Source organism: Ictalurus punctatus, chromosome 15, assembly GCF_001660625.3.
Source record: "Ictalurus punctatus breed USDA103 chromosome 15, Coco_2.0, whole genome shotgun sequence".
In the NCBI taxonomy this organism is placed as follows: Eukaryota; Metazoa; Chordata; class Actinopteri; order Siluriformes; family Ictaluridae; genus Ictalurus; species Ictalurus punctatus.
In genome coordinates this window covers 11,573,767-11,600,621 of record NC_030430.2, presented here as the reverse complement: position 1 = coordinate 11,600,621, position 26,855 = coordinate 11,573,767, and the positions used below count along the sequence as shown (strand labels likewise).

General features: G+C 38.4%; 1 protein-coding gene across 2 annotated transcripts in view; it reads left to right on the top strand.

Annotated features, from left to right (window-relative positions):
- The window catches only part of phactr3a (phosphatase and actin regulator 3a), a 34,179-nt gene that overhangs the window by 1,434 nt on the left and 5,890 nt on the right, over positions 1-26,855 (top strand). The window contains exons 2-10 of one of the 2 annotated variants that reach the window (XM_017487472.3): positions 14,872-15,033; positions 16,852-17,007; positions 17,514-17,732; positions 17,819-18,038; positions 18,399-18,541; positions 19,871-20,024; positions 25,644-25,699; positions 26,140-26,201; positions 26,552-26,692. In XM_017487472.3, coding sequence (XP_017342961.1) covers positions 14,872-15,033; positions 16,852-17,007; positions 17,514-17,732; positions 17,819-18,038; positions 18,399-18,541; positions 19,871-20,024; positions 25,644-25,699; positions 26,140-26,201; positions 26,552-26,692 — 1,313 coding nt within the window. Of the gene's footprint in view, positions 1-14,871; positions 15,034-16,851; positions 17,008-17,513; positions 17,733-17,818; positions 18,039-18,395; positions 18,542-19,870; positions 20,025-25,643; positions 25,700-26,139; positions 26,202-26,551; positions 26,693-26,855 lie in introns of both variants that reach the window. The other variant, XM_017487471.3, reaches the window with a different exon arrangement.

Here is a 26,855-nt window from a genome sequence, read left to right as displayed (position 1 = left end):
CAATCTGACAAGCAGACCTAGTATTAATGTCACCCCAAGTGATGGTCAGCTTCATATATATCATACATGACAGTTTTCAGCGGTGTGCATGACTCATAGAAAGCTGTTTAATCTGTGTTATTCTTGGGGAATTATGATCAGCAGTTGATATTTCTGTGTAATGCGGCATTCTCTTCTCTGTCTGGAAGGCTACACTTTATTTCCTTGAAAATTATGCATTTGATTGTGTATCGTTCAGAGAAATTATAATTAATTATAAGTGCCAGAACAAACACAGATGTCAGAAGTGATTAGAAAGAAGCTGAGAGAAAGAGAGTAATGGAGTAAGTCTTCTGAGACTATAATGACTCTTGGTTCTCATTAACATATGCTAGTATAAGGTAATGTGGGTAATGCATCAGTTTCTCCCTCGACTAAGTGATAATTAATTAAATAGCTTAAATTCCAGGTTCCAAAACTCTCTCATGCAGTTTATGTGTGCTAAAGACTTGCTGCAGCATTAAAGGAAAGTTTTCACTGCTTGCTGATATCAGTACAGTGAGGTTCTTTGACAGTTATCGTTCTTTCTCCTGTGGGAGCTCCTGGATTTGGGAAAATCTCATGAGGATAACAGTATGTAGCATCTCATAATGAATCATGCTATCAGGCTAAACTTGTCTGTCATCATTTCCAGCTTAATGTCATACATTCATCACAGCTCTTGTTCTTGAGACTGCTGATAGGTTCTCCGCTCTTGAAGGCAATGTCTTGAGCATAAATAAATTAATCATTTTAAGTTTGGTTCCTGAGGACCTCACAGTTATTATTTTTAGTCTGGATTCTCTTATTAAAGTGCCATCGTTTTGGTTCACAGAGGACATCCTACTACATTCTTGGCCATTTTGCCTATATTAAAGGAAGCAGATGAGCCCATTTGCAGGAAAAGCTGGACTGAAAAGACAGAGACGACAGGTGAAAAATGTCAGAGAGCAAGGTGTCAAAATGAACAGCAGCGCATGTAGGAGGACTCTTGGGATGCTGCCAGCAAATGCCTTAAAATAGATGATTTTTGTTTTCTACAGCTTTTACACAGATCTGATATGGAATGTGACTGAACACTCTCCACACAGAATTTGAGCGGAATTTGGGACATTTATTTACAGAGTATAATGAGTGATAACCTTAGAATTATTATACAGTCTGATACTGAGAATACCAGGAAAACTATGTAACATCACTAAATACTACATAATGAATTATAAGCTGTATTTTCCTGAGGCAATATTTATTTGGTGGTAATTACGGTGCTGAGGTTCATGAAATCATGTATGGCAAAATCCATCATTAAAACCTGTTAAGTGCCTTTTAATTGAGGTTCTCCTGAAATGCTGCTGTATGTAGGTGTTTTAATGACTGCTCATAGAAATATTTCTCTTTTGGGACTGAATTTAAAACAGATTTGTCACTGGGGCCTATGTCCCTGAGTGGTGGTCAGAAATCCATCCTGGCCACTTTTCTCCTAGCGGTGGGCTATGACTCATCACTTGCTTCTAAAACCACTTGAAAGAGAGAGCTGGTTCTCTATAGCAAGGTGCTGCATAATGTGTGATAGAATGTGCAGTTCAAAGGTCTGCATTCAGTCTGATCCTTAATCAATCACTTTTTCTCTGTGAATCAGTGCTGTATGTTTATTTGTTATCATTTTAGATCCCCACCCCAGAATTTACAACATTTTAAGTTGGAGAAATGAGAAAGGTTGCTTTTTCACTTGAACCAGTCGTATATGATTTAAACATAAATCTTAGCGTTTTCTATTTAACCCATATTTTACAAGATTTATAAAATGTCGTTATGGGGAATTTCTGTCAACCTGTTTTACAGCATAATGGCTTCATAGTGAACTGAGGATGCTGAGCTGTGAAAGATGAGATCATAGATTCACTAGGATCAGCAGGTGTCGTGATGCAGCTTGTACACTAATATAGCAGACACAATGCAATATTGATGGGAAAGTGACAAGAATATCTGAGTTCCTCAGGAGCTACTGTTTATCTGAACAGGGGGTGCTGCCATTAACTAATAACACATATGTAACACCTTAAAGTCTGGATATATTAATCAGTTATTTATAGTAGTATTTTATTCCATAACTATTATGATTTATACAGTAATTACAGTGAAACTAATGGTAGAGTGAAGAATGTACATCTGGACCAGCCAGTGCTTTAGCATTTTAGCTATTTGTTAGTTTTTCTTTTTTTATGACTATGGTTATTATAGTAGCATCTCAAACTTTCTCATTCAGAACTCCCATTCTTATTTGCTTATGAGTGACGCGGAGTATAGTCTACTATACAGGAGTTCTTTTCCTCGTCCACTGTAGTCCACTAGCTTCCGTCTCTTTTCAGGTGTGAAAACAGAACAAAACAACAAGCTCAGCAGCTTCCCTGGAGATGTAGCAGGAGCAGATTAAGTGTTTGACAGTGTGTCTTTTTCTGCTGTGTGTGTGAGAGAGGACAGGAAGAAGTAGTCTTATGTAGCTAGATGTCATCGAGTATCAGGGATTCTTTCCTAGGCTGCCACTAAAAATCTGGCTATTCAGCCAAACAGATTTTTAACAGACATGCCATATAAATAATACTTATTTTGAAACTCCTCAGTGTTCCTCAAACCAGTGCTTTATGGTATATCGTATATCAGTTTCAAAATAGACATTACAGATGACAGTCCTAACAAATAAGTTACAAAGCTGCCACTAGTTTTTAATAACTCTCTCTGTCAGTAAGCTGAAAATAAGCAGAGGAAAAATCTTTGGGAAGAGAGAGAGAGAGAGAGTGAGTGAGTGAGTGTGTGTGTGTGTGTGTGTGTGTGTGTGTGTGTGTGTGAGAGAGAGAGAGAGAGAGAGAGAGAGAGAGAGAGAGAGAGAGAGAGAGAGAGAGAGAGAGAGAGAGAGAGAGAGAGAGAGAGAGAGAGAGAGAGAGAGAGAGAGAGAGAGAGAGAGAGAGAGAGAGAGATATGGAGTGGCACAACAGGAAAGCTCCAAAAGATGCCACAGCCCACTGGGACCAGGAGTCCAAGGGTGCAGAATTGGCTGTGCTCTCCAATTATATAATAATAATAATTTCTTAGATTTATATAGTGCTTTTGTAGACAGTTAAAGCGCTTTACATTGTATTTTGTGTGTGTGTGTCAGAAAGAGATGGAGTGGCACAACAGCAAAGCTCCAAAAGATGCCACAGCTCACTGGGACCAGGAGTCCAAGAGTGCAGAATTGGCCGTGCTCTCCAATTATATAATAATAATAATAATAATAATAATAATTCCTTAGATTTATATAGTGCTTTGGGGGGGTGTCAAAATATCTCAGAATAACACACCCAAGCATTACAAATGTATGGATATTTATCTGTACTTGATATTTGGACCTGGCTTCATTTAACAGACTTCCTTTGCTTTGGACTAAAGTTAGCAGTAAACTTGCAAAGTGCATTTCTACTTTGGCAGGAGCTTCTGTGTGTCTGAGCAGGTCATGCCTTGGAGAATTTGTTTTGGCATTTTACACCATGCACTGAGATGAAGTCTTTAAAATATTTAATCAATTAACTGTTATTAAAAGTACTAAGCTGCTTGATACCCAGCAGACTGCTGGGAGAATCCCATGATTCATCAGTTTATGCAATTTGTTAAAACACAGTACACTCAGCAGTGCAATTTGAGATTCAGTGGACTCACCATGCTTACAACAAAAATATGATTCACTCCATGTCAAGTCTGAGAAATATAACTTATTACTCGAAGTGTGTTGCTAGAAATGTGCAATATGAAATATGAAAGTCCTTATTAGATGTGGGGTAGCATCCGTATACAATCACAATCATGAGTTTTGTTTGGCTATTCCTATAAATATGTTCAAGAACCAAGAGTAGCATTGACATAACCCTTTCTGAGGGCCACATTCTAAATGTTTCTGCTCATCAAAATTGGGAAACAGCAGGTACTGCTGTCTTAAAATAGCATCAAGGTCCAACACGTCTTTTTATAGTTCAACAGGCAGAGGAAAAAATAAACACTCTTGGAGAGCCTTGTGAAATGGTGCACTTTTCTCCAAGCATAGAATGTTCCCGGAAATGGCAATGTCTGTTCACAGGCTGATTCATAACAGTTCATAGTCGTCGACATTAGCGGGGCTCTACTGGGTGGTAATGATTCAGTAGATGGTGAAGTCACCTGCTGATGCACTGTGTGTGATAAACTGTAAGAGCATCACTGTGACGCAGCCTAAAAAGAATAGGATAGCGCTTGAGTTAGGAGAGACGGAGACGGAGGGAGAGAGAGGAAGGGTGGAGGGAAAGGAATGAAGAGGGGGAAGGGAGGCAGAAAGGAACAATGAGGAGACAGTCTGGTGGAAATTACTTTTAAGTTACTCATAAGCAGCCTCTATAGAATCACTGCACAAACATAAGAATGTACAGTGTAAACAGTGGGAACGATTCTGAATATACTTCTGTTTAACCCCCAGTTGATTGTATGTGATGTGCTCCGCAGCTAAACTGGTTGAATCTACACTGGGGGGTCATGCTGCATCATGCTGTATCAGTACATTCTAAGTGATACTTTTCAAATTGTAATTGTTCATATTCCCTATATGTATGTATAAAAGGCTATGACTTGCTTTTTTAATGTTCTTAGTGAATGAAGCACTGAGAGTAATACTTACAGCCTGCTCATTCATCTAAACACCTACACAGACACAGATTTCAAGTACAACCCACTCAATAGCATTCTAGTATTTCTGGTTCTCTTGTAGTAGCATTGGGACTGAATGGTGTGAGCAAAAAGAAGCTCATTCTGCACATCACCAATGTGGGTTTCAGCACCATAGAGAGCAACTCAGGCAGCCATATTACTAACACAAATATTCACAGACACACTCACATATTATATGAGAATGTTGTACACTCTTAGGAAAAAGTGGCTTTTTGGTTGTTCTTTCTGGGGGTACTCTCTAAGGTTCTCTGTAGAGCCATTCAACTGAGCGATCATGTATTAGAAAAGGTTCCAAGCAGAACATTTTAGGAAGCTAAGCACCTTTAATCCAACAAACCATACTGTAAAACTATAGCAGTGATCACTGTTTTTGAATATCTGTGACCATGTTTCACAAGATAAAATACTCATACTCAGGGCAGAATCTCTAAACATCCCAATGTGTATTTGTTAAAATGTGTTCAATATTTTTTGCATCGCTAATAATTAAGATGAAGTATAAGCTATACTGGCATTTTAAAAATGCATTTTGGGCTTTACACTTCTGTGCATCACCTTAACTTTAGCTATGATGCATTTACATTCAGTATATTATAGCGACTTACCACTTTCTGTCTGCAACAACAGACTCCACTGTTAAAAGATGATGGGCTCTTACCATGTAGTTGTTTTATCTTGTTTCTTTTCTATACCCCCTTTTGCCTAGCGACCATTTGAAGATAATGGGTTATGATGCACTGAGTTTACAGAGGTTGGAAACTGATTGTATTAACTCCTGTTTTCCTTAATTTAGTTATGTAACTTATGCAAAAATAGATCATTTACCTCAAATGAACCCCTGGCATTAGATTTCTGAGAAACACTTGAGTGAACTCAACAAATATGATTTTACAGTGTACGTGTTTTTAGGTTTGGTCTGATTCAATTAAGAGGAAATGACAACAGAGTGTTCTATATGAGAGCCCACCCACCTGATTTTGTTTGTTTTGATCACCACTGAGTGAGGACAGAAAGAGCTAAGAGAGAAGAATATTGTTTGCTATAGACTTAAGACTGAATCTGCTACCAGCTATACAGTTGAAGTTTACATACACCTCGGCTGAAGATATTCAGTCTCAGTTTTTCATGTTACCATACATTTCCTGTGTTAGGTTAATTAAGGTATCTACTTTATTTCCATAAGAGGTAATTTATATACTATAGCAGATTTTCAGTGGGTCAAAAGTTTACATACACTTAAAAAGTATTTGGTGCCATTGACTTTTAATTGCTGAATTTAAATCAAATGCCAGGGGGAGCCTTCAAGAAGCTTCTCATACTACTTTGTTGCAATTTTGTGGACCTCCAGATATGCTTTTACAATTCAGTCCACAAATTTTCTATGGGATTCAGGTCAGGGCTTTGTGATGGCCACTCAGATGCTTTAATTTTGTTGTCTTTAAATCATTTTGTTACAACTTTGAAAGTATGCTTAGGATTAGTGTCCTACTGGAAGACCCAGTTGTGACCAAGTTTAAATGGTCACAATTTTTGCTGAAGCTTTGAGTTGTTGATTCAGTATTTCTAAATAATACTCCTTCTTCATGATGCCATCTGTTTTCTGAAATGCACCAGTCCCATTTCTAGAAAAACGTCCCCACAACATGATTCACATTTGAGATGCCTCCAACTCCTTCACCAATTCCTTTGTTGTGGTCTTGGGATTCAGTTGAAACTTTTGGACCCAAGTTCATTAATCCCTGGAAGTTAATTTGTGCCTCCTCCTTGAACACTGCAGTGTCTGTGTGGTCCCAAGATTGTTATATTTACATATAATTGTTTGGACAGTTGCTTGTGGTACCTTCAGTTGTTTGGAAATTGCTCCTCAGGAGGAACTGCACCTTTTTCTAAGGTCTTGGATGGCTTGCTTGGAATTTCCCAATGTATCAAGGGCAAAAAGGCACTGGCTCTCAAGAGAGGCCCTTAAATACAGCAACTCTCAATTAACTCCTCATTTTAAACAAATGGCCAATCAGAAGCTTCTAAAAGTCATTAAATCAATTTCTGGAATCTTCCAAACTGTTTAACGAGACAGTCAACTTGGTGTATGTAAACCTTTGACGCACTGGAATTCTGATATAGTGAATTAAAGCTGTAATAAATCTGTCTAATCAATTATTTTTAAATGATGTAAACAAAATAAATGTATTATTATTATTAATAATCAAAAGTAGTAATGTATAAATGACTGCATTAAAAATCTTTCTTTACATCATTTATCATTTAAAGGGTTTACTGTTTCATTTTAAGGGGTTTACCGTTAACCTTCTGTGTTACTAGTTCATCCCTTTGATGTTTCTGGTTTAAGGGTTAATAGAAAATAAACGGATGCTTTCGGAACGTTTGCTGTTTACTGTATAAACCTTTAGTATATTAGACAATAAATTACCCACTGAAAACAAAGGGGGAGACAGAGACAGTGTCAGTTGCTGCCCTGTTAATTTTAAAACAGCAGATAAAACTTCCTGTTTACAAATGTTTACAACTGTTGTGACTCTCAGTAAACCCTGACTCTCTCTGACTATAGGTATTTGTTCCATTGTATTTATATTTGAGGTGCAACAGTGTGATAACTGCAGAACCCAATATCAGAGTTTGGGTATATCATAGAATCCTCTTACAGCTTCACATTTTCAAACAGGATGGCATTTAGTGGCATATAACATTGCAGTGGCAGTGCCTGTATTACATTATTTTTGTCAGAAACACTTCTAAAATGGACTTAGGAGGGCTGCTCATTTCTATAAAATAATTGAAATGCAGAAATTTTACCAGGCATGTTTACTATTTAAAAAGTATGCTGGTTGTTTTGTTTAAATCTTGTGCTACACATGGAAATATGATGTCACATACCCAGCAGCATAATAGAAATATTGTAACCATTTCAAATATTCTTTTAATGAGATACTATCATACTGATCTACCATCACATCCCAAACTCAAAAATTTCTACTGTAAGAACATTACAAACTTTGCCTCGTTTCATCATTGATGATCTGTTACTTCAAATTGACTCTGTGTAATGCCTTAGACCCAAGTGAAAGTATCATCAGAGACTCATTTTATTATTTGTTCCACTTGGAGACTTCATATGGATATTATACCAGAGGCGCTTTTCTATGGACAGATGGCTGCACAGTTGTTGAGCTTGGGGGTAAATTACTGAAAGAACAACAAGTTTTCAGCTTTCTTGCAAAAAAATCTCATGTTCTGAATGGTACAATTGCAGGTAAGCTAAACATAGCTGCAAAACATAATAAAGTGTCAAAATGTATATAATTAATAGAAAAATACACTGTCTGGATTGCACTGCTTTACCAAAACATGGTACAATGCTGTTGGCAGCTGCTGTGATGGACTGAAATATAAATCAACATATTTTTTATATTTTAACTTTAAAATATAAGTTGAAAGCTTAGTTTGTCAGTTCAACGTAATAGTGGAGACTGGAGATATATTTGTAGTGGGTTCTTTGGCATGTCTTCAAAGCACATTTCATTATTGTGTTATTAGATATTCATGGCTTGAGGTTTTAATGCTCTCAGACCTGTACTAATGGAGGCTGTGCATTTGCTATGATTGATGTTTTGATTTTATTATAAACAGTATACACATACACACACACACACACACACACACACACACACACACACACACACACATATATATATATATATATATATATATATATATATATATATATATATACACACACACACATACACAGTTGCAATCAAAATTATTCCACCCCATTGCAAATCAGGTTTACTGTAAAAAATTTACAGACATTCAGCTGTTTGCAATGAACAAATCAAACAAAAACAATTGAAATAATTCAACACAACGAGTGCTTCAAGTGGTTTCCCCAAATTCAACTGAAAATGCAACTTATAATGACTTCTCCAGTTTGAAAATTATTCAACCCCTTCATGGCAAGCAACTTCAGTACTTAGTAGAGCATCCTTTTGCTGTTATGACCTGCTGCAAACAAGATGCAGAGCTTCTGGTAGCATTCCTGAGGAATCTTAACCCATTCCCCATGAGCAGTGGCCTCCAGTTCAGTTCAGGTGACTGTCATGGCCCTGTAGAATCTTCTAGGACTTCTTCTGCAATCAAGCCTTGGTGGAATTTGAGATATGCTTGGGATCATTGTCCTGTTGGAAGGTTCAGCGACACCCAAGCTTCAGCTTTCTCACAGATGGCATGACGTTTTCTTCTAGGATTTCCTGATACTTAAATGAATCCATCTTGTCTTCCACACACTGCAGGTTTCCAGTGCCAGAGGATGCAAAGCAGCCCCAGAGCATCACCGAGCCACAACCATGCTTGACTATGGACAGAATGTTCTTTCTTTATTCTTCTTCCTCCAGACATACTGCTGATCCCTCATGCCAAAATGTTTTGTTTCATCGCTCCACAGAACAGAATCCCAAAACTTGTGTCGCTTATTTATGCATGTAAATGCATGCTTAATTAGGTTCAGTTCTGGTGATTAACTTGTCCAGTCCAAAATCTTCCACTTTTTTCCCCCGATGAAGTCCTTTGTTGTATTAGCAGTGAGTTTTGTGTCATTGTCTTGCTGCATGATGAACTCCATCCCAATTAGATTAGATGCATTTCTCTGTAAATTGACTTCGGAATTCATTCTGCTGCTGCTGCTGCTGCTACCATTGCTTTCTCCACACTTTGGCATTTCCATCACTTTGGTTAAGGTTAATCTTGGTTCCAGAACTTTTGTGGCTCATCTCTGTATTTCTTTGCAAATTCCACTGTGGCCTTCAGATTCTTACTGCTGATGTGTTTTTTTTTTTTGCATCTTGTGGTTTGGCCTCTGTATTCCTGCTCTTGAAATCTTCTTTGAATGGTGGATTCTGATACCTTCACTTCTGCCCTGCGGAGATTGTTGATGAAGTCAATGACTATTGTTTTTGCATTTTTCTTCATAGCTCTCACAATGTTTCTGTCATCAACGCTTGTTGTTTTCCTTGGCCGGCCTGTTCAGTATCTGGTTGTTAAGTTAACCAGTGGTTTGTTTCCTTTTCAAGACATTCCAAATTGTTCTCTTGACTATGCCCAATACTTAGTCAATGGCTCAGATTAATTTTCCCTCTTTTCTCAGCTTCAAAATGGTTTGCTTTTCTCCCATAGGCAGCTCTCTGGTCTTCATGATGGTTTATTCTTTTAAACAACAAATGTAGAACCAAGAGTAGACATTCAGAGCTATTAATTCTTTAAACAATCAATGTAACAGGACATACCTGGGCAACAAGAAACAACTGTCAGACACATGTTACAGTAATTTTGATCACTTGAAAAATGGGTGGTTTCAAACAAAAGGTGCCGCGTTCTAAGTTTAATGTTTAATAAATCTAGATGTAAATATCTTGAAATGAAAGCTGAAATTCTGTAATCTCATATCTCATAATCTCAAACCCAAAAGTCTTCAGTGTTTAGCAAAAACAAAAGTATTTGCCGTTCCAGTACATTCAGGAGACTGTGTTGGGGGGGGGGGGGGTTGTTTGTGCCACTCTTTTTTTCCATTTCAACAATTCTGTTTTTTTGCTTTTGATAAATTGGCACAGACATAAAGGTCACAGAAAGGCTGCTGTATGGCCAGACCTTATCTCATAATCTCATATACAGACAAGGTGGTCAATGTAGCACTGAGGGAGTGTCTATTGTGGCTTCAGTCAAGCATTAACACTTGATGCAGCTCTCTCCATAGAGAAGCATTCTTAGACACAATGCCAATCTGCTGTCAGTCAGGTCAGCCTCTACCAACACTGTAATGCATCTTTGGCTGAGCAAACAAAAAGAGATGGCCATCCCGACTGTGATAGCCAAGACCGCAATATTAAGTCATGCAGTCAGTAATGAATTGAATAAAGTCATTCTCTTTCATCTCTGGTGTGGCATTACAATAACAGCCTCTCAGCATTTGTGTAGCATGGCCTCAAAGGCTGAGAATGAATGAATAGATTACACAGACATGAAAGTATAGCCAGCCATTAGCTATTCTGTTATGGAGGCTCTCTGCTAATGACTTCTCAGTCTTGCAGATTCTTTATTTGGGTTCATTTTAAATAGTGTAACTAAATAACTGAGGTCATTTGTGGGTAGGAAATCTTGTATATGTAGTGAGATAAACCTGATACAAGAGCATATTTCAAGGAAGATTTTTTTTTACTGTATTGAAGATCATAAATAGTATAAATGGTGCCTACATATCAAAAGTCTACTAAATTAATATTACATATATACTTTTATATATTACAGCATATTTAGGTTTACTTACAGTATCAGGACCACCACTGGATAGATTACTTAGGTGGTGCTTTACGTACATCATACTCCAGGCACAGCAGTTTTTCTCAAATCTTTAAATACCTCACTGTTACTGTTGAACTGAGGACAGTCTGCAAACAAAAATATGTCCAGCTAATGTCTAGCTAAAAGCAGTCCTGTGGTCAGAAAATACCATTGATTGCAGGGATATAAGACGATTAATCCAAATTGGGAATGAAAAAAACATTAACTATGGTACCTAACCAACATATTAAATCTGTGTAAAACAACGGCCAGTGAGTGTATTCAGTGTATAAACCCCAGCAATTTTGCTACACCTGGTACCAGAGCAGCTGAAATGGTTAACCTTCTCCACTGCTAGGTGGGGCACAGAGGGCTGACAAACCTAAGCACCTAAAAACGGTCTACAAATGTGTATACTTGTAACTATAATAGTTGAAAATGTAAAAATCTTGTGAGCAGTTCAAAGTATTTCAGTGCATTGTCAGATAGTATTTGTTATTCTCCGTGGTATGCTGGATTCATGTGCTGACTGCATTGGTGTGATGACCTTCATGAATAAACTGGTCTCCTCTGGATTTTTCTGAAACACTCCCATGCACTCCCAAGCTGTAATGGGTGTACCTTTTCCAGTTGAAGCTTGTGTTACAGTTTGAAGCCAAAAGGTGGGGAAAAGGGGGGAAAAAAAAGAAAAGAAAGAAATACTGCATTAAATGCATCTCATCTCGGCCCTACGGTTGTGACCCACCCATTTATTCTATTAAGAAGGGTGGTGTGCTTGATTATATGTTTCTCATGAATAGCTGGCCCATGATTGGCTGTTTGTGGATCTTCAGCAAGTACTTCCGTATAGCAACAGCCACCCTTCTCTTTGTAGCCCCGCCCCCCACCGCTGTAGACTTTCACGTAGCAACAGCCCCTCGAGCTGCTCATTCTCGGGCTAGTTCCAAACCCGCACACGGTTCTTTGCTAAAGAGGGTGCCCAGATTAGATTAGATTAGATTAGATAGATAAACAGACAGACAGACAAATGGTAGGAATAAGTGGTAAATTAACAAAAAAAAAAAAAAAGCAAATACAAAGCATATATTGCGCATCCCAAACTTAGCATCCATCTGTTGCTTATAATGACTAAGAAGAAGCTTCTGGGGTTTACCCGGTTGTTGTCGCCTACCCCCCCCCCCCCCCCCCCCCAATAAATAAATAAAGAATGAGCAACGATGGGAGTTATCCAAAATGGTGTCCGGGTGCTAGTAGTATGTGGTATGCAGCATATAATAAGATATGCAGCATGCGGTTTGGGACGCAGTCTCTGTCTCTGAGGGGCGCGCGCTGCTCGGCTACGCGTCAGGAGGCTCTGTAACCATGTTAACAGCTCGTGCAGGATTTGTGGAAGCACGGCGAGCTTTGCGGTTTGTAGGTCTTGACCCGCGTCTCGTGTTTTATTTGGCCATACATAAGCTCCGTCTAGTTACAGAGCCAGGTCGAGAAGACGTCCAGTACAGAGAGCAGTGCAGCTCTCCTGATTCACACTGACGGCGCCTCTGCCCACAAAGCGCTATTTTGGGAACAGACAGAGTTTGACTCGTGTGTGTGTGTGTGTGTGTGTGTGTTTGAACCTGAATTGCCTTGCTCACAGTCGTGGGTGGAGAGCTGCGCTGTCATGATGTTTATTGATTAGTCTGTCTGTCTGTCTGAACAGCTCATTGACTATACACTCAAGCTATGTTACACCTTCCATATACACCTATAAGTGTTTGACTTTTTCTAACTGTAGTCTGTCTGTTTGGAACAATTTAACCACAATGACTTTACTGGAATGGCAATCTAGGGTGTGGCAAAATATTAATTCGCATACATAGAAAATAACATAATGTGACATAATCTGCGTATGGCCCGAGCAGGAGAATGATTTGTTTCATCTAGGTAAATATATACTGTATCATAGCTACCATAATATAAGGCTACATCTTAAGTACAGTAGCATTACAAATTCAATACCATTAACAAACGGCAGCTAATAATGAACTGAAGAACTGCAATGTAATACCTCTAAATAGTGAATATTGTTAATGTAAAAAAGTTTGAACAGTGTCTGCACACCTTGTGATCAGTGGAGACAGATAATAGTTTGCTTTTGTGTTAGCTAGTTGAATTTGCTTGTTAGTGTGCACACTACACTTGTTGACAAATTAAACATTGTTGAAAAGTACTTTAAAATTTTCCACAGATGTTATATCGAGCATTCTATATTATTATTCGTCCTAGCCCACTACATGAAGCTTGACTAAGTGCTTCAGTTTCACAACGCATGATACTGGTATCCTACTACTACTACTACTAATAATAATAATAATAATAAATGTCTTACTAGGGTGGATAGAAGGATGGCCATGCTTGGCCACTTCTGGTAAGATTATGTGGTGAGTGCATCAGGTGCAGCAATGTTTCTGTGCTTTTTAGACCTTGGACAGTACTTCAGACACTTGGCCAATACACACCTAGCTCCTCATTTCCCATGCACAATTTGCGTTAATCATGCTCTAGCCCTTCATCAGGTTCCCTGGTGGACTAGTGGCTAACATGCGGCACTCTCATTGCCATGGCCCAGATTCAATTCCTGATCAATTCAATTTTCAATTAAATTTTTATTTGTATAGCACTTTTTACAATGGACATTGTCTCAAAGCAGCTTTACAGAAACATATAAACACAAGATACAGATGTTAAGTGTGTGAATTTATCCCTATTGTGCAAGCTGGTGGCGACAGTAGCAAGGAAAAACTCCCTAAGATGATTATGTGGAAGAAACCTTGAGAAGAACCAGACTCAGAAGGGAACACATCCTCATCTGGGTAACAATGGATAGTGTGAAAGTAAAAGAATGGTTTTTACATGAAGTCTTTGTTGATCTAGTCCACTATTCACTAATCAGGGAACCATCCGCAGCCACTGGAGGATGGCATGAGTGCCAATGCACTCTCAGTGTTTGCCTCAAGCTCGGAAATCGGGGAGGCTTGCGTCAGGAAGGGCATCAGTCGTAAACACTTGTGACCCAGCACTGACACTGAGATGTTTAAAAACCCTATAGCAATGCTACAAAAACTGATTAGCTCACCAGAGCCACACACACTTGCAACCCACTGTTAAATAATATCTGTTCAGCAGTGGTTCTATAGTGGTACCTTATATATAGCTTAGTAATATAAAACAATACAGACTACTGGTGTGTCTGTAGCCCTGTCACTTCTGTGATCATATAGTGCCGGCCCCTATCTATAGAGCTCCCCTCCTATATCTTATTGCTGACTCACATGCAGTTGGATGTATGAGTAAAATCATTACAAACCCACTCCTACTGCCCTTCTGCAGCTCTCATGGGGCTATTGGTCATAGCTCATTAGAACATTATTACCATGTTGTGTAACATTGTTGGTTGCTAAATATAAATATACCTTGCTCAGCTATGCCAAAACTGGAAGAAGTTTTCTCTGCATAAATTAAACTTTAGATAAATGTAAGTTTTCTGGTACACTGCTATGAGACGGACACACCTTAAATAAAATCATGTAGTCACGCCCACCCCAATGCTTCTACTGCGAAAATAATACAGCCAGTTTTATCAGGATCAGTGACAGTTCTTTATTTGAACACAGTCAACTGGTTACATTGAGCATGCTCAGCCTGTAACAGTTACCTGTGTGTAGAAAGCAGTGGTACTGTATTCACTGTTTATGCGCTCTTCTCATCTTTCCCTCCTTGTGTGTGTGCGCCTTGTAGATGTGATGGAGCAGCAGAGGGTGATGCGCTCCAGCTGCTTGGTGAGCGGTGTGCACACTCCTCCCATCCGCCGTCACAGCAAGCTGGCTACGCTGGGGCGTCTCTTCCGGCCTTGGAAGTGGAGGAAAAAGAAGAACGAGAAGATGAAGCAGAGCTCAACAGGTGAGGGATGACATAAGAGAGTCAGTTTGCTGTTTTAAATGATCTAATAGAAAAGAAAGACATTCACATAAAATGTATTTGAACACGCAATATGTAATGAATAGCAGCGTACTTGAGTAAGATGTACGCTTAGGCTGATAAATAGATTTACCTCATTTTAAGCATATTGAATATTGCTTATTTTGTGTTTAACTTAGTGCTTTTCATGACATATTATTAAAGGGGTAAACTATCATATGAATTCATAGAAAACCTTTTATACATACACTTAAAGGTGCACTTTGTAGCCCCCCCCCCCCCCCCCCCCCCAAAAAAAAAAAAAAAAAAAAAAGAAGCTAGCTAGGTTCATTAGAAAATATTGTGGGGATAATTACTATTTACTTTCAATACAATTACTGGCTGTAGCCCATCTGTACTTATGCATAATATGTTAGCACTCTTCTATCATGTCCGTCAGAGCAAAAGAACCATCACAAGGTCACCACTGACCAGCTATTATTTAGGTGAAGGCTCATTCAGCACAGCAGGGACAGCGTCCTCAACGTCACTGCTGGGTTGAGAACAGTCCGTCAACTAAAAATATCTAGCCAGTAGGATCCCTTTGATAATAACCGCTTATGATTAGAGGACTATAAAACACACTGTGCAGTGAACTGTACTTCACAAAGTAGGTGTGTCTTACAAAATGGCCAGTAAGATTTTTAAAACTCCACAAGGATGCAGGCCCAGATGTGTGCAGACACACAACAACTTCCACAGGGCAGGGGTGAAGGTATCACAATCCGGCGTTTAAAGAAGACTTCAAGAGTAGAAATATAGAGGACATACCAAAAGATCCAAACCTCTCTTCAGTAGTAAGGATCGGAAAGCCAGATTGGAATTTGCAAAGAAATACAGATATGAACCACAAACGTTCTGGAACCAAGATTAATCTCTATCAAAGCTATATAAAGGCCAAAGTGTGGAGAAAGAGAGGATCTGCTCATGATCCAAAACTTACAACTCATCTGTGAAAGTGGAGGTAGAATGAATTCAGAAGTTTACAGGAACATTTTGTCGGCCAATTTACAGAGAAAGGCATCCAAATTAATCAGGAAGAACTTTATCATGCAGCAAGACAATGATCTGAAACATACTTCCAACTCAACAAAGGACTTTATAAGGGGAAAAATATGGAAGGTTTTAGAACAAGTCAGTCACCAGACCTTAACCCAATTGAGCAACATTTCACCTCTTGAAGAGGAATCTGAAGGGAGAAACTCCCTGAAACAGACAGCAACTAATAGAGGCAGCGGTAAAAGCTTGGTTAGCATCAAAAAGAAGAAAACTATAGTTTGGTGATGTCAGTAAGTCACAGGCTTGATGCAGTTATTGCAAGCAAGGGATAGGCAACCAAATATTATCTATTTTATATTATCTACTTTATCTATATTATTTACTTCAAGACTTATCTGTTCCTATACTTTGGCCTAAAAATTGCATGGTTTGATACAAAAGGTTCTATGTTTTATGTTGTTTAACAAATCTAGATGTAAATACCAGGAAACAAAAGCTGAAATCCTAAACTCTCGTCTCATATCCATCTTTTGATCTCAAACACAAATGTCTTTGGTGTATAGCACATACAAATGAATTGGCCTTGCCTTTCCATAGTTACGGAGGGGAATGTAATTATATTATATACAAGCTGTGTTGCATAAATCATGGTCCCAAATAAGTTATTCTTAACATGTACATGTGTAATAGTTGCTGAATGTGCAAATGTTCAAGCTTTAATTAGTGTGACTAATCTAAAGTTGTGTGTGTGTGTGTGTGTAGATGTGGCCTTGGCCAGTGGCCTCCACTCTCTGAATATCAGCTCTCCCATTCAGAGTGTTTCGGATGCAGAGCTCCGGCTGCCTGGCTCACATGGGCCTATCCTCAGCATCAGCAGCATGGAGTATCTCAGCTCAGAACACGAGCATCTGCCTACTGGTGAGGGCAATTAGCAACACATCTTAACCCATAACTCAGCATTACAACAGCATGGCAATATGTCATTAATTGGGATTGTTGAAAATAAATAAATAAATAACAATTAAAATAAAGGCTTCATATTGTGTCTGCACTGGGTATAAACCTAAACACTTAAAAAGCATTTAAGCCTATACACATAAATAATTAAAATAGGCTGAAATTAACTTATAACAAAGGTAGTACAGGAAAGCACTGGACATATAATAGAGGCTTGTCATTTTGGAGAAACATCTTAAAGACTGTAACTGTAGGTCCAGTCATCACAACTTACAAAAACTACAAAGTCTGTGACTTTGTATAATTGAAAATCTTCATGAACACATCTTTGTAACTAGGGAAATTATTTCTTACAAACTACAGACTAAGGCCAATAGGTGGCAATATTTACTTTAATTCTTTACTACTATGGTGCCAATTGTGTGGATATATTGAGTTTCAACAAACATTGCACTCTTGCCTGTCAGTTCCTGATTCCATAGAAGACGGTGGAACAACAGAAGAGTTTAATAGCACTGAGGATGAGGAGGATGAGGACGAGGAGGAAGAGCACACTCCAGTAGATAATGATGACGGCAGAGATGCTAATACAGAGGAAAGAGACGAAGATGAAGATGAAGTATCTCAAAGACAGTCTCCTTTGAGCAATCATTGCATTCAGGTCACTCAGCTTAACACTGAGGATGGTGAGTTGGGCTGCATTAACATAGTTAATAATTTAGAGTAATATTTGGACAGCTGAAACTGTTTCACATTTGTGTATTTTTTTCAGACCCTGCTAGCTTCACTCTCACAGCAGTGCCTCAGCCCAACTCATTCCTCCCTAAAGAGGTTCCCAGAGTTCCAGAAGGCCCTAGTCCTGTACTTCTCCGAGGGCCTTTCTCCAATACAGTGAGTTCACCTCATATAGGAACCCTGCATCCTCCTTTGCCCCCTAGCAGTATCATTGAGGAACTGCACCGTGCCCTGGCAACGAAGCTTCGGCAAGATAGGTGAGTGAGGATTTCCAGTCTGTTCTGCTTGACTAGCAGTGGTAGATGTGTGATGAGAGACCAGCAGTGTGAACACGATTGCACTTATTGATTTCACTATTTGAAGATCTTGTCTGGTGTTCAACCACGTGCTTGAAAAGTCTTACTCATCCAAGAGGCTGGGTTGAGGTGGTATGGTTCTGGGGGGAGAAAATGGATGCACTATATTTGGGACTGATGATGCCAAAGCACAACGTCTCCTAAAGCTAAAGAAGGGAATGGGCAACGTGGAGGAAGCTAGTTAAGCGAAAAATTTCAATAAGTTCATAAAGGTTCTGATTGTGTATAAAACATGACTATAAATCTATCTGTTGCCAGCAGTATGGAGCGAGAGCCAAGTGGGGAGATGGAAAGCAGGAAAGAGGCAGAGGAGAACAAGGAGAACATGAGACAAAGTAACTGCTTCACTGATGCCTCAGGAATCATATACGACATCGATAGCTGGAACGAGTCTGTCATTTCTGGTAAATAACTTTTAGAAATATAGTATATTGATATCCATGAAGATATGCTAATCATGAAATGGCATGGGGTATTTTTGTGACATTTTGGTTCTTTGGTGGATCAGTGGTTAGCTTGTGGTGCTCTCTCCGGCCCGGCCACAGTCCAATTCCCGGTCAGGGAACTAACGCCAGTCACTGGAGGATTGAATGAGCCAGTGCACTCTCAGTGCAGGTCCCAAGCCCGGAAAATGGGGAGGGTTGTGTCAGGAAGGGCATCTGGCGTAAATCTTGTGCCAGAATCAAATTGTGTGGACAGATGATCTGCTGTGAAAGAGGGACTTTTTGTGGCATTTCTTTTTCTTTTTCTTAAACCTTAAAAGACGTTATTGTATTTCAGAAGGGGCAAATTATTGGCCTGCTTTAAGCAAAGAAAACAACTACGGAGAACTGTCCCAAGCATCATTAAAAACCTGGAAGGAGAGTGGTGAATTCTCAACTCTCAAGGAAGAAATGTGATCGTAAAAATGAATGTTCAAAATCTTGAATGATGGTGATCGAAGATCTTTAAAATGCTTGGTGAAGTCACATCATAAAAAATCAACTGTAGAGTTCATGGCTGTTGGACTTATTGGACTGTGGTCATGTGGTCTGAAGAGTCCAGACTTACCCTATTCCAAAGTGATGGGCGTGTCAGGGTAAGAAGGGAAGTACATGAAGCAATGCACCCATCATGCATAGCACCTACTCTACAAGCCTGTGGAAGCAGTATTATGATCTGCGGTTGAGTCAATTGGTCATGTCTAGATTCAGCAACATTATCGGCAATAAAATGAAGTCAGCTGAGTAAGTGAATGTTCTAAATGACCGGGTTATACCATAAGTGGATTTTTTTCTTCCCTGATGGCACAGGCATATTCTAGAATGACAGTGCCAAGATTCATCAGACTCAGGTTATGAAAGAGTGGTTCAGGGAGAATGAGGAATCATTTTCACACATGAATTGGCCACCACAGAGTCCTGACCTTACCCTCATTGAAAGTCTTTGGGATGTGCTGGAGAAGACTTTACAGAGTGGTTTGACTCTCCCATCCTTAAGATCTCGGCCAAAACTTAATGCAACTCTGGATGGAAATAAATGTTGTCAAATTGCACAAGGTTGTTGAAACAATGCCACGATCAAAGCTGTAGGTGGTGCAATGAAATTTTAGAGTGGGCAACTTTTTTTTCGGCCAAGCAGTGTATGTATGTTTACGTTTTATGTAGATTTCATCAACCCCAGTTTGGGTTTCAAGAAGCAGCTTTATGTATTATGTTGTTACACTTTAAAGTAGAGGATGTGTTTGTGTACAGGTACACTGCCACGGCGAATGAGAAAAGAGCTGCTAGCTGTGAAGTTGCGGAATCGGCCCAGCAAACAAGAGCTGGAAGACAGGAATATTTTCCCTGTGCGCAGTGACCAGGAGAGACAAGAAATCCGCCAGCAGATTGAAATGAAGCTCGCCAAGTAAGCATTCACTTCTTTGGCCCTGTTTGGCCCTGAATTTGAATCATGATTGATAATCACGATTATTCTGTCAGTTAAGAACTTTTTTTTTCACTTCAGCATATTTATTGCACTTTGTTTTTTTCAGCCAAATCAATAAAACAAATTATAAACAGAACAGAAATACAAAGTCACATTTGCTCTTCAATTCAAAATCGCTATCAATATCTTGAATAGTCAGGCTACGGTACGGTTTTGTGGTTCTTCTTGACCACAAGTCGGTTGTGGCAGCAAAATATTAAACAGCACAAATTTCTCTCTCTATTTCCAGTCTACATTTCACATACAGCTCAGGCAGAACAAATTTTTAATGTCCCCATTATTGTTTTCTTTGTTGGGGAAGGTCAGGAATTTTGGTGGATAAAGCTTCCTTTGTTTAGACCCTTTGACATTCTTTATATTACATTTTATGTTGGCTTTTCGCGGTTGATGAGGTTTGTTGTGTTACCTTGCGGCACTGATCCAGCATGGAAGCACACTTTGCATAGGACTTGCACCTAGTCAAAACCCAAATACAGTACTTCCAAACAATGGAGGATGTGCCTCTTTAGGAACTAATGTATGCCCTTCATCTTCCTCTTGTTACTCTGCCATTTTGTTTGTTTAGTCAAGCTGAATGCCTGTACGCTTTAATATGGTTATCTGCCACTGCTGTGCTATGCGTGTGTAGCCGTGAACTTCTGCCACACCGTATTTCAAAGCGTGCTTGAAAACATAACACTGACACTAACACTCTCTTCCATAGAGAGTGTGATAGGTCAGTCGAGGTGAAAATAACTTTGGTTTGGTTGATCATCTGTAGAGTCAGCCCATAAGAAGAATGAACAATCTACAACCTTGTTGGGCTAATGTTTTATGCTTGCTAACAAATCAGTATCTCGGACGATCATGCTTAGTTAATCATGGGAGGCAGATATATGATCGCGGTTAAAATACGATTAATCGTGCAGTCCTATGTGAAGTTGCTTGTATTTCAAAGGAAACGTTTAACAGGTATATGCAGTACAATCTATATTTTCCCTCAGACTTATCACTGGGTCACTGCAAGTACAGTATGTTTCTGGAACTGCTTGTGTGTAATTATTATTATTATTTTTTAACATAACGGAAGAGTTTAAGACCACACTTTACCCAAACTTTTGCCAGTCAAGGGAATCTGACAAATTGGTGAAATTTAGAAAACTTTAATTACCCTTTACTTGAAACACATGAAACAAACCCTCTCAACAAGGTATGATGATGGTCTGATACAGTGTTTACCAGAATAATCAATATATCACACTGGTGAACATTTTACACCATATGTTATTGTTCTGCACCTTGAGCAAAATGTCACATACATACCATATGTCCTTATGGTATATGTACTGCAAGTGCTGGAGTGAGAAAATAATCGGCTTTATTTCTAACTGCAGGTCAAGTTAAACCAATGTTTCAATTCAACATCTTAAGGAAAGCATTAAGGTTGAGAAATAAGATTATTTTGCTTTGTGCTACTATAAACCATCAAATCTGTTTCAGCAGGTGAATTTTTATATTAAACACTAATACAAATATGCTTTTATATTTTATTTAACAGTACACAATGCTTTCAGTGCATGTACTTCTTGGTGTTTCAAGAATGTACGAGTATGCTTGTTACATAATATTAGAGACTTCTTTGCACTGGTAGCAGATGTGAGGGCAAAAGAAAGTAGATTTCGGTGCAGATTGGGTATATGCATTTATAGCAACATTCACATATTGTAAATATGTATAGTACTGTGTATAATACTGTCTTAAGTACATGTGAATAAAAGGTGTAAAGCAAAAATGCCTTAAAAAATTATGCGATTTGATTTCTAACATAAAATAATCTTTTATAAAGAGTAATAAACAGTATTAAACCATACAAAGTCAATAATTGGCTTGAGAACCCTTTGCCTCTAAAAATGCATCAGTAGTCTCAGGTACACATTTATTGGAAATTGGCTGGTAAATTTTTCTAAAGATGTTGGAGAAGATGAGTTTTGCTTCTTAGTTGTAAATGAGAATTAAAAAGGGGTTTACAAACCATAGATTAGTAATGCAGGTATAAAATAGACCATTGTAATGTAGTTTTTGTCTGGTTATTTAAAAAAAAAAAAAAAAAAAAGGATGGCAGTTTCATATTCATAAAGAAAGACATTTATTATCCTCTGTCCTTCCTTGGGAGCAGATGGGGAAAATGGCTAAATTACACCTGGTAAATGTTAAACACTTAAATAATCAATTGAAGGCTCAAAATCAACAATAATTTGGCTTGAATCAGCATAAAAAATGACCCACACAAGACCCAACAGCACAACACGGTTTTTCACAGAACGACACGTATGATTCTTCACAACCTTACTATTTATAGCCTTGGAGTTTTCTGCACTTCTGCAGGAGTAAGACATGCATGCTATTTTTGGAGTTCACACAGATAAATAATGGATTGCACTGCACCATGTGGAATACAAAGCCACACAGTGACCCAAACTATCAAACTATCGTCAATAGAAAAGACAGTTAGTGATTATATTTGGATATCATTGGTATTTAGTCTAGATTTTGAGCATAATGCAATATGTTTAAACATCCAAACGAAATGGTATTTGTGTTCCATCAACTGGTTCAATTGAACTGTTCTTGCTGGAGACCTTGTCCTGAATTTGAGTACATAAATACATTTATCCTGAACCAGGTTCTGGTGAATCTGGAGCCAGTCCCAGCAGCGCTCGACCCAATGTGGGAGATGGCAGTCCATCACAGTCATGTGAAAAAATAAGTACACCCCATTGAAATTGTTTTTTTTTTTTTTTTTTGGACAAGCAAACATTTGACCAGCTTTGAAACAGTGTCTATTAATGAAGTTGATATACTTGGACAAACCCACAAGGAAAATTAGCTTTTTCAATCATTTATTCAACAGAAATATCAATTAATGTGATATTCTTCTGTGGAAAAAGTAAGTACACCTGTGGGCTCAGAGGCTAGTATTGCCCGCAGAAATAAGTTCTTGTATGTGTTTTACTTCGTGTAGGCATAATTGTCCACCGGGATTGCTGGAATTTTTGACCGCTCTTCCAGGCAATATTTTTTCAGTTTGATGTTTGAGGGTCTTCTTGCATGTACTGCCCGTTTCAAATCCCCCCACAACATTTCAATGGGATTCAAATCGGGGCTTTGACTAGGCCATTCTATAACCCTCCTTTTCTTCTGTTTGAGCCATTCCTTGGTGGATTTGCTAGTGTACTTAGGATCATTATACTGTTGAAAGGTCCACTTCGGTTCAACTTTAACTTTTGGACAGATGGCCTCACATTATCTTCAAGCACTTTTTGATATGTTGCAGAATTCATAGTTCAATCAATGAATGCAAGCTGTCCAGTCCCTGAGGCAGCCCAATCCATAACATTTCCACCACCGTGCTTCACAGTTGGTATGAGGAGTTCCTCCTGAAAAGCTGTCTTGGGTCTGCGCCAAACAAGTCTGCTGTTGCTGTGACCAAACAATTTTATCTTTGATTTGTCTGTCCAGAGCACATTATTCCAAGAGGCCTGATATTTGCCTATATACTCATTGGCAAACTGTAGTCTGGCAAAGGCTTTTTCCTGGCACAAATTCCATGCAGGTCAAATTTGTGCAATCTCTTTTTGATTGTAGAAGCATGCACTTTGACACCAACAGTTGCAAAACTTACTAGCAGATCCTGTGATGAAATTTTGGGATTCATGGAGATTTCTTTTTGCATCAGACGGTCTGCTCTTGGGCTGAATTTGCTGGGACGGCCAGTCCCGGTCATTTGAAATCTGTGCCATTTGTAGATTATTTTCCTTACAGTAGAATGATGTATTTCAAATAACTTGGAGATCTTTTTAAATCGCTTGTCAGACTCAGGCATCCACAAGCTTTTTTCTGAAGGCCTTACAGAACTCTTTTGGTCTTGCTGTGATAACACCACACACCTCAGTAGCAAAGAGACACTAGATTTGAGAGGAGTATAAATAAAACAGGTTCCACCTGCACTCTTTAAGCAGGTTCTAATCGCTGGCACCCAATCTTGAACACCTGATTCTAATTTTATGGATTTGAAGGTGCGATAAATATAGGGGTGTACTAAATATATATATGATAAATATAGGGGTTTCCCATGTGACTGATCTGTTTGTTTGTTTTTTGTGAAAATTGTGAAAATTGCTATAAAATGTCAATTTTTTTGTGTCATTTGTATAACCTTTATTAATAGGCACTGTTTCCAAAAGGATCAAATGTTTGCTTGTCCAAATATGTTAAAAAAAAACCAAAACAACAACAAACAATTTCCATGGGGTGTACTTATTTTTTCACATGACTGTACATATAATTTAATGATATTTACTTTATAAAATGTCCATCAGAGCTACTAATTAGAATGCATATCAACTGACTTTTATAATCTGGTTTTAGAAAGTGTCTCAAAAGCACAGGGCTTTGATCCATAGATATAACATGAAAGGAAAATTTAGAATCATGGGAAAATATGGTAGAAGCCACAAGCCAACCATTCCTCAGCCAATATTAGGTTTATTTCCTGCCACCTTCACAAACCAAGCCTTTACTTGACCTGGTCATGACCTAACTTGGAATTGGAAATGTGAAAAACTATTTCTAGATCATTTTCAGTGTGACCGTGACCTTTTTACGTTTTGACCGTGGACCCTGGAGCTTTGTAGCTAGACATTCATAAACATTTATGGTTTAAAAATAAACTGTGTAGATGAAGTCTCTTTTAAAACCATAATTCCATTCACCGCTCCACAAGAGAGTTGCTTCTTGATACCTATTTTAAATGCATGATGAAAGTATTTCTAACTTCTAAGAATAAAAGGGTAGAAAACAAAGCAACTTGCTTGTTGCCCAGGAAGGGTGAGTTACAGCTTGATAGGGCAGATGTCCATTTCATCCCTTACAGTGTTGTGGGGAATGACGCAGGTCAATATAAGGTCAGCTTCCAGGGACCCATCAAGAGTGGATCTCAAATTTACCTCATGAAATATTAATGCCATTACATCTGTGCGTTTGTGGACAGGCCCAATTTTTTTTTACAGACATTGCAGTTGCGGATTTCTAATATAGTAGATGAAAAGTAATGTCTTTTTTGAGTGTAGACAGAAAATCTGTTTGTGGCTATTTTTTAATCTTGTGTTAATACAGTAGACTCCTGTAAATGACTTTTATTGTGCATTATTCTGTTTATAGCCTAGGCACCGCTGAACCCTAATTTGTTCAAGCTGCATTTATTTTTGAATTTCAAGTATATTTAGAGAAACGTGGTCTTCTAAAAAATAAACTCTACCTCTACTCTTGAGTGTACAAGTATGTGGAAATCGCATGTGTAGAGTAGCTCTCGCAGATCCAATTAAAAGGGTATCTAAGCTGAAGAATTACAGTCAGATTTTGCAGGCAAGGCAGAAAGACTTCGGGCTTCACTTTCACTTTAAGCATGGATTTCGTGCCATAAACTAAATAATTTGTGGATTCATAGGAACTCTCTTTAAAGCCCATGGTTCACAGCGTGATTTCGGTTCTTTTCCGCAGGAGACTCAGTCAACGGCCGGCCGTTGAGGAGCTTGAGAGCCGAAATATTTTAAAACGTAAGTGTTATCATTTTTAAATAGTAGACTAAGTGTACGAGGAAAAATGTATAAATTATTTCAAGAATCAAGCATCGTTGGCACAGAAAGGGTTTAAAATGCAGAAAAAGACCCTAACGATGACTGTATGGTAAACGTAAAAGCCTAGGTATTTTTAGTCTTGCTTAATTAGTTTCCTATCAAGTTAAATGATCATAGCGTCAATTATCATCAAACTATTGAATAGCCTGTATTGTTTACTTAATAGGATTAACAAATTAAGTGTTTCGTGTAAAGTTATTAGCAAATAACAGTTTAGTATTTAGGTGTTAACAGTCTGACTCCTGTATTTATACTGTTCAGCAGAATCTTCTGAAAGTGAAATTGTTCCTTTTGCAGCGGTCAGATCAACCTCTGTGTGTTACTATGTCATGCATCATTGCTAATCTAATTCTCTTCAGAGCGGAATGACCAGACAGAGCAAGAGGAGAGGAGAGAAATAAAACAGAGACTAAATAGAAAGGTATGACACCCTCCAAACATTGCATATATATTTGACATGAAATACCAGTTATACGCTGTTATAATAAAGATAATATATAAAAATACATAAATGTCTGCAAACAGAAGTTTTTCAATGTACCATCCAAAAAAAAAAAAAACTTTCTCAAACTGAGCAGTACTCTATTATTATTTTGTGCAGGATGTAGTAAGTTTGTTTTGCACATACCATTTCTGTCAGTTATGTCTCTGCAGTCCCAAATTAGGAAACTACGAATCATGTGTTTACATATCAGTACAGAGTGTTCAGTGTTATGAAAAGGACATGCCTCGATGTAAAATATACAATATGTTACTTATTTTGATTTTTAGCTCAATCAGCGGCCAACGGTCGATGAATTGAGGGAGAGAAAGATCCTGATTCGCTTTAGTGACTATGTAGAGGTCGCTAAAGCCCAGGATTATGACAGGAGAGCCGACAAACCCTGGACTAGACTGTCTGCAGCTGACAAGGTAAATGACAACAAATAGTCAGCAAGTGCTTATGAAGGTCTACAGTCAGATTAAACTATTTCAAAATGTGCATCTCTATTGACCTTTCAAAGGAAATACCAATGTATTATTGAAATTCTGTTAATACACAGATAACCAACTTGAAGTCTACTATTGGGATGCA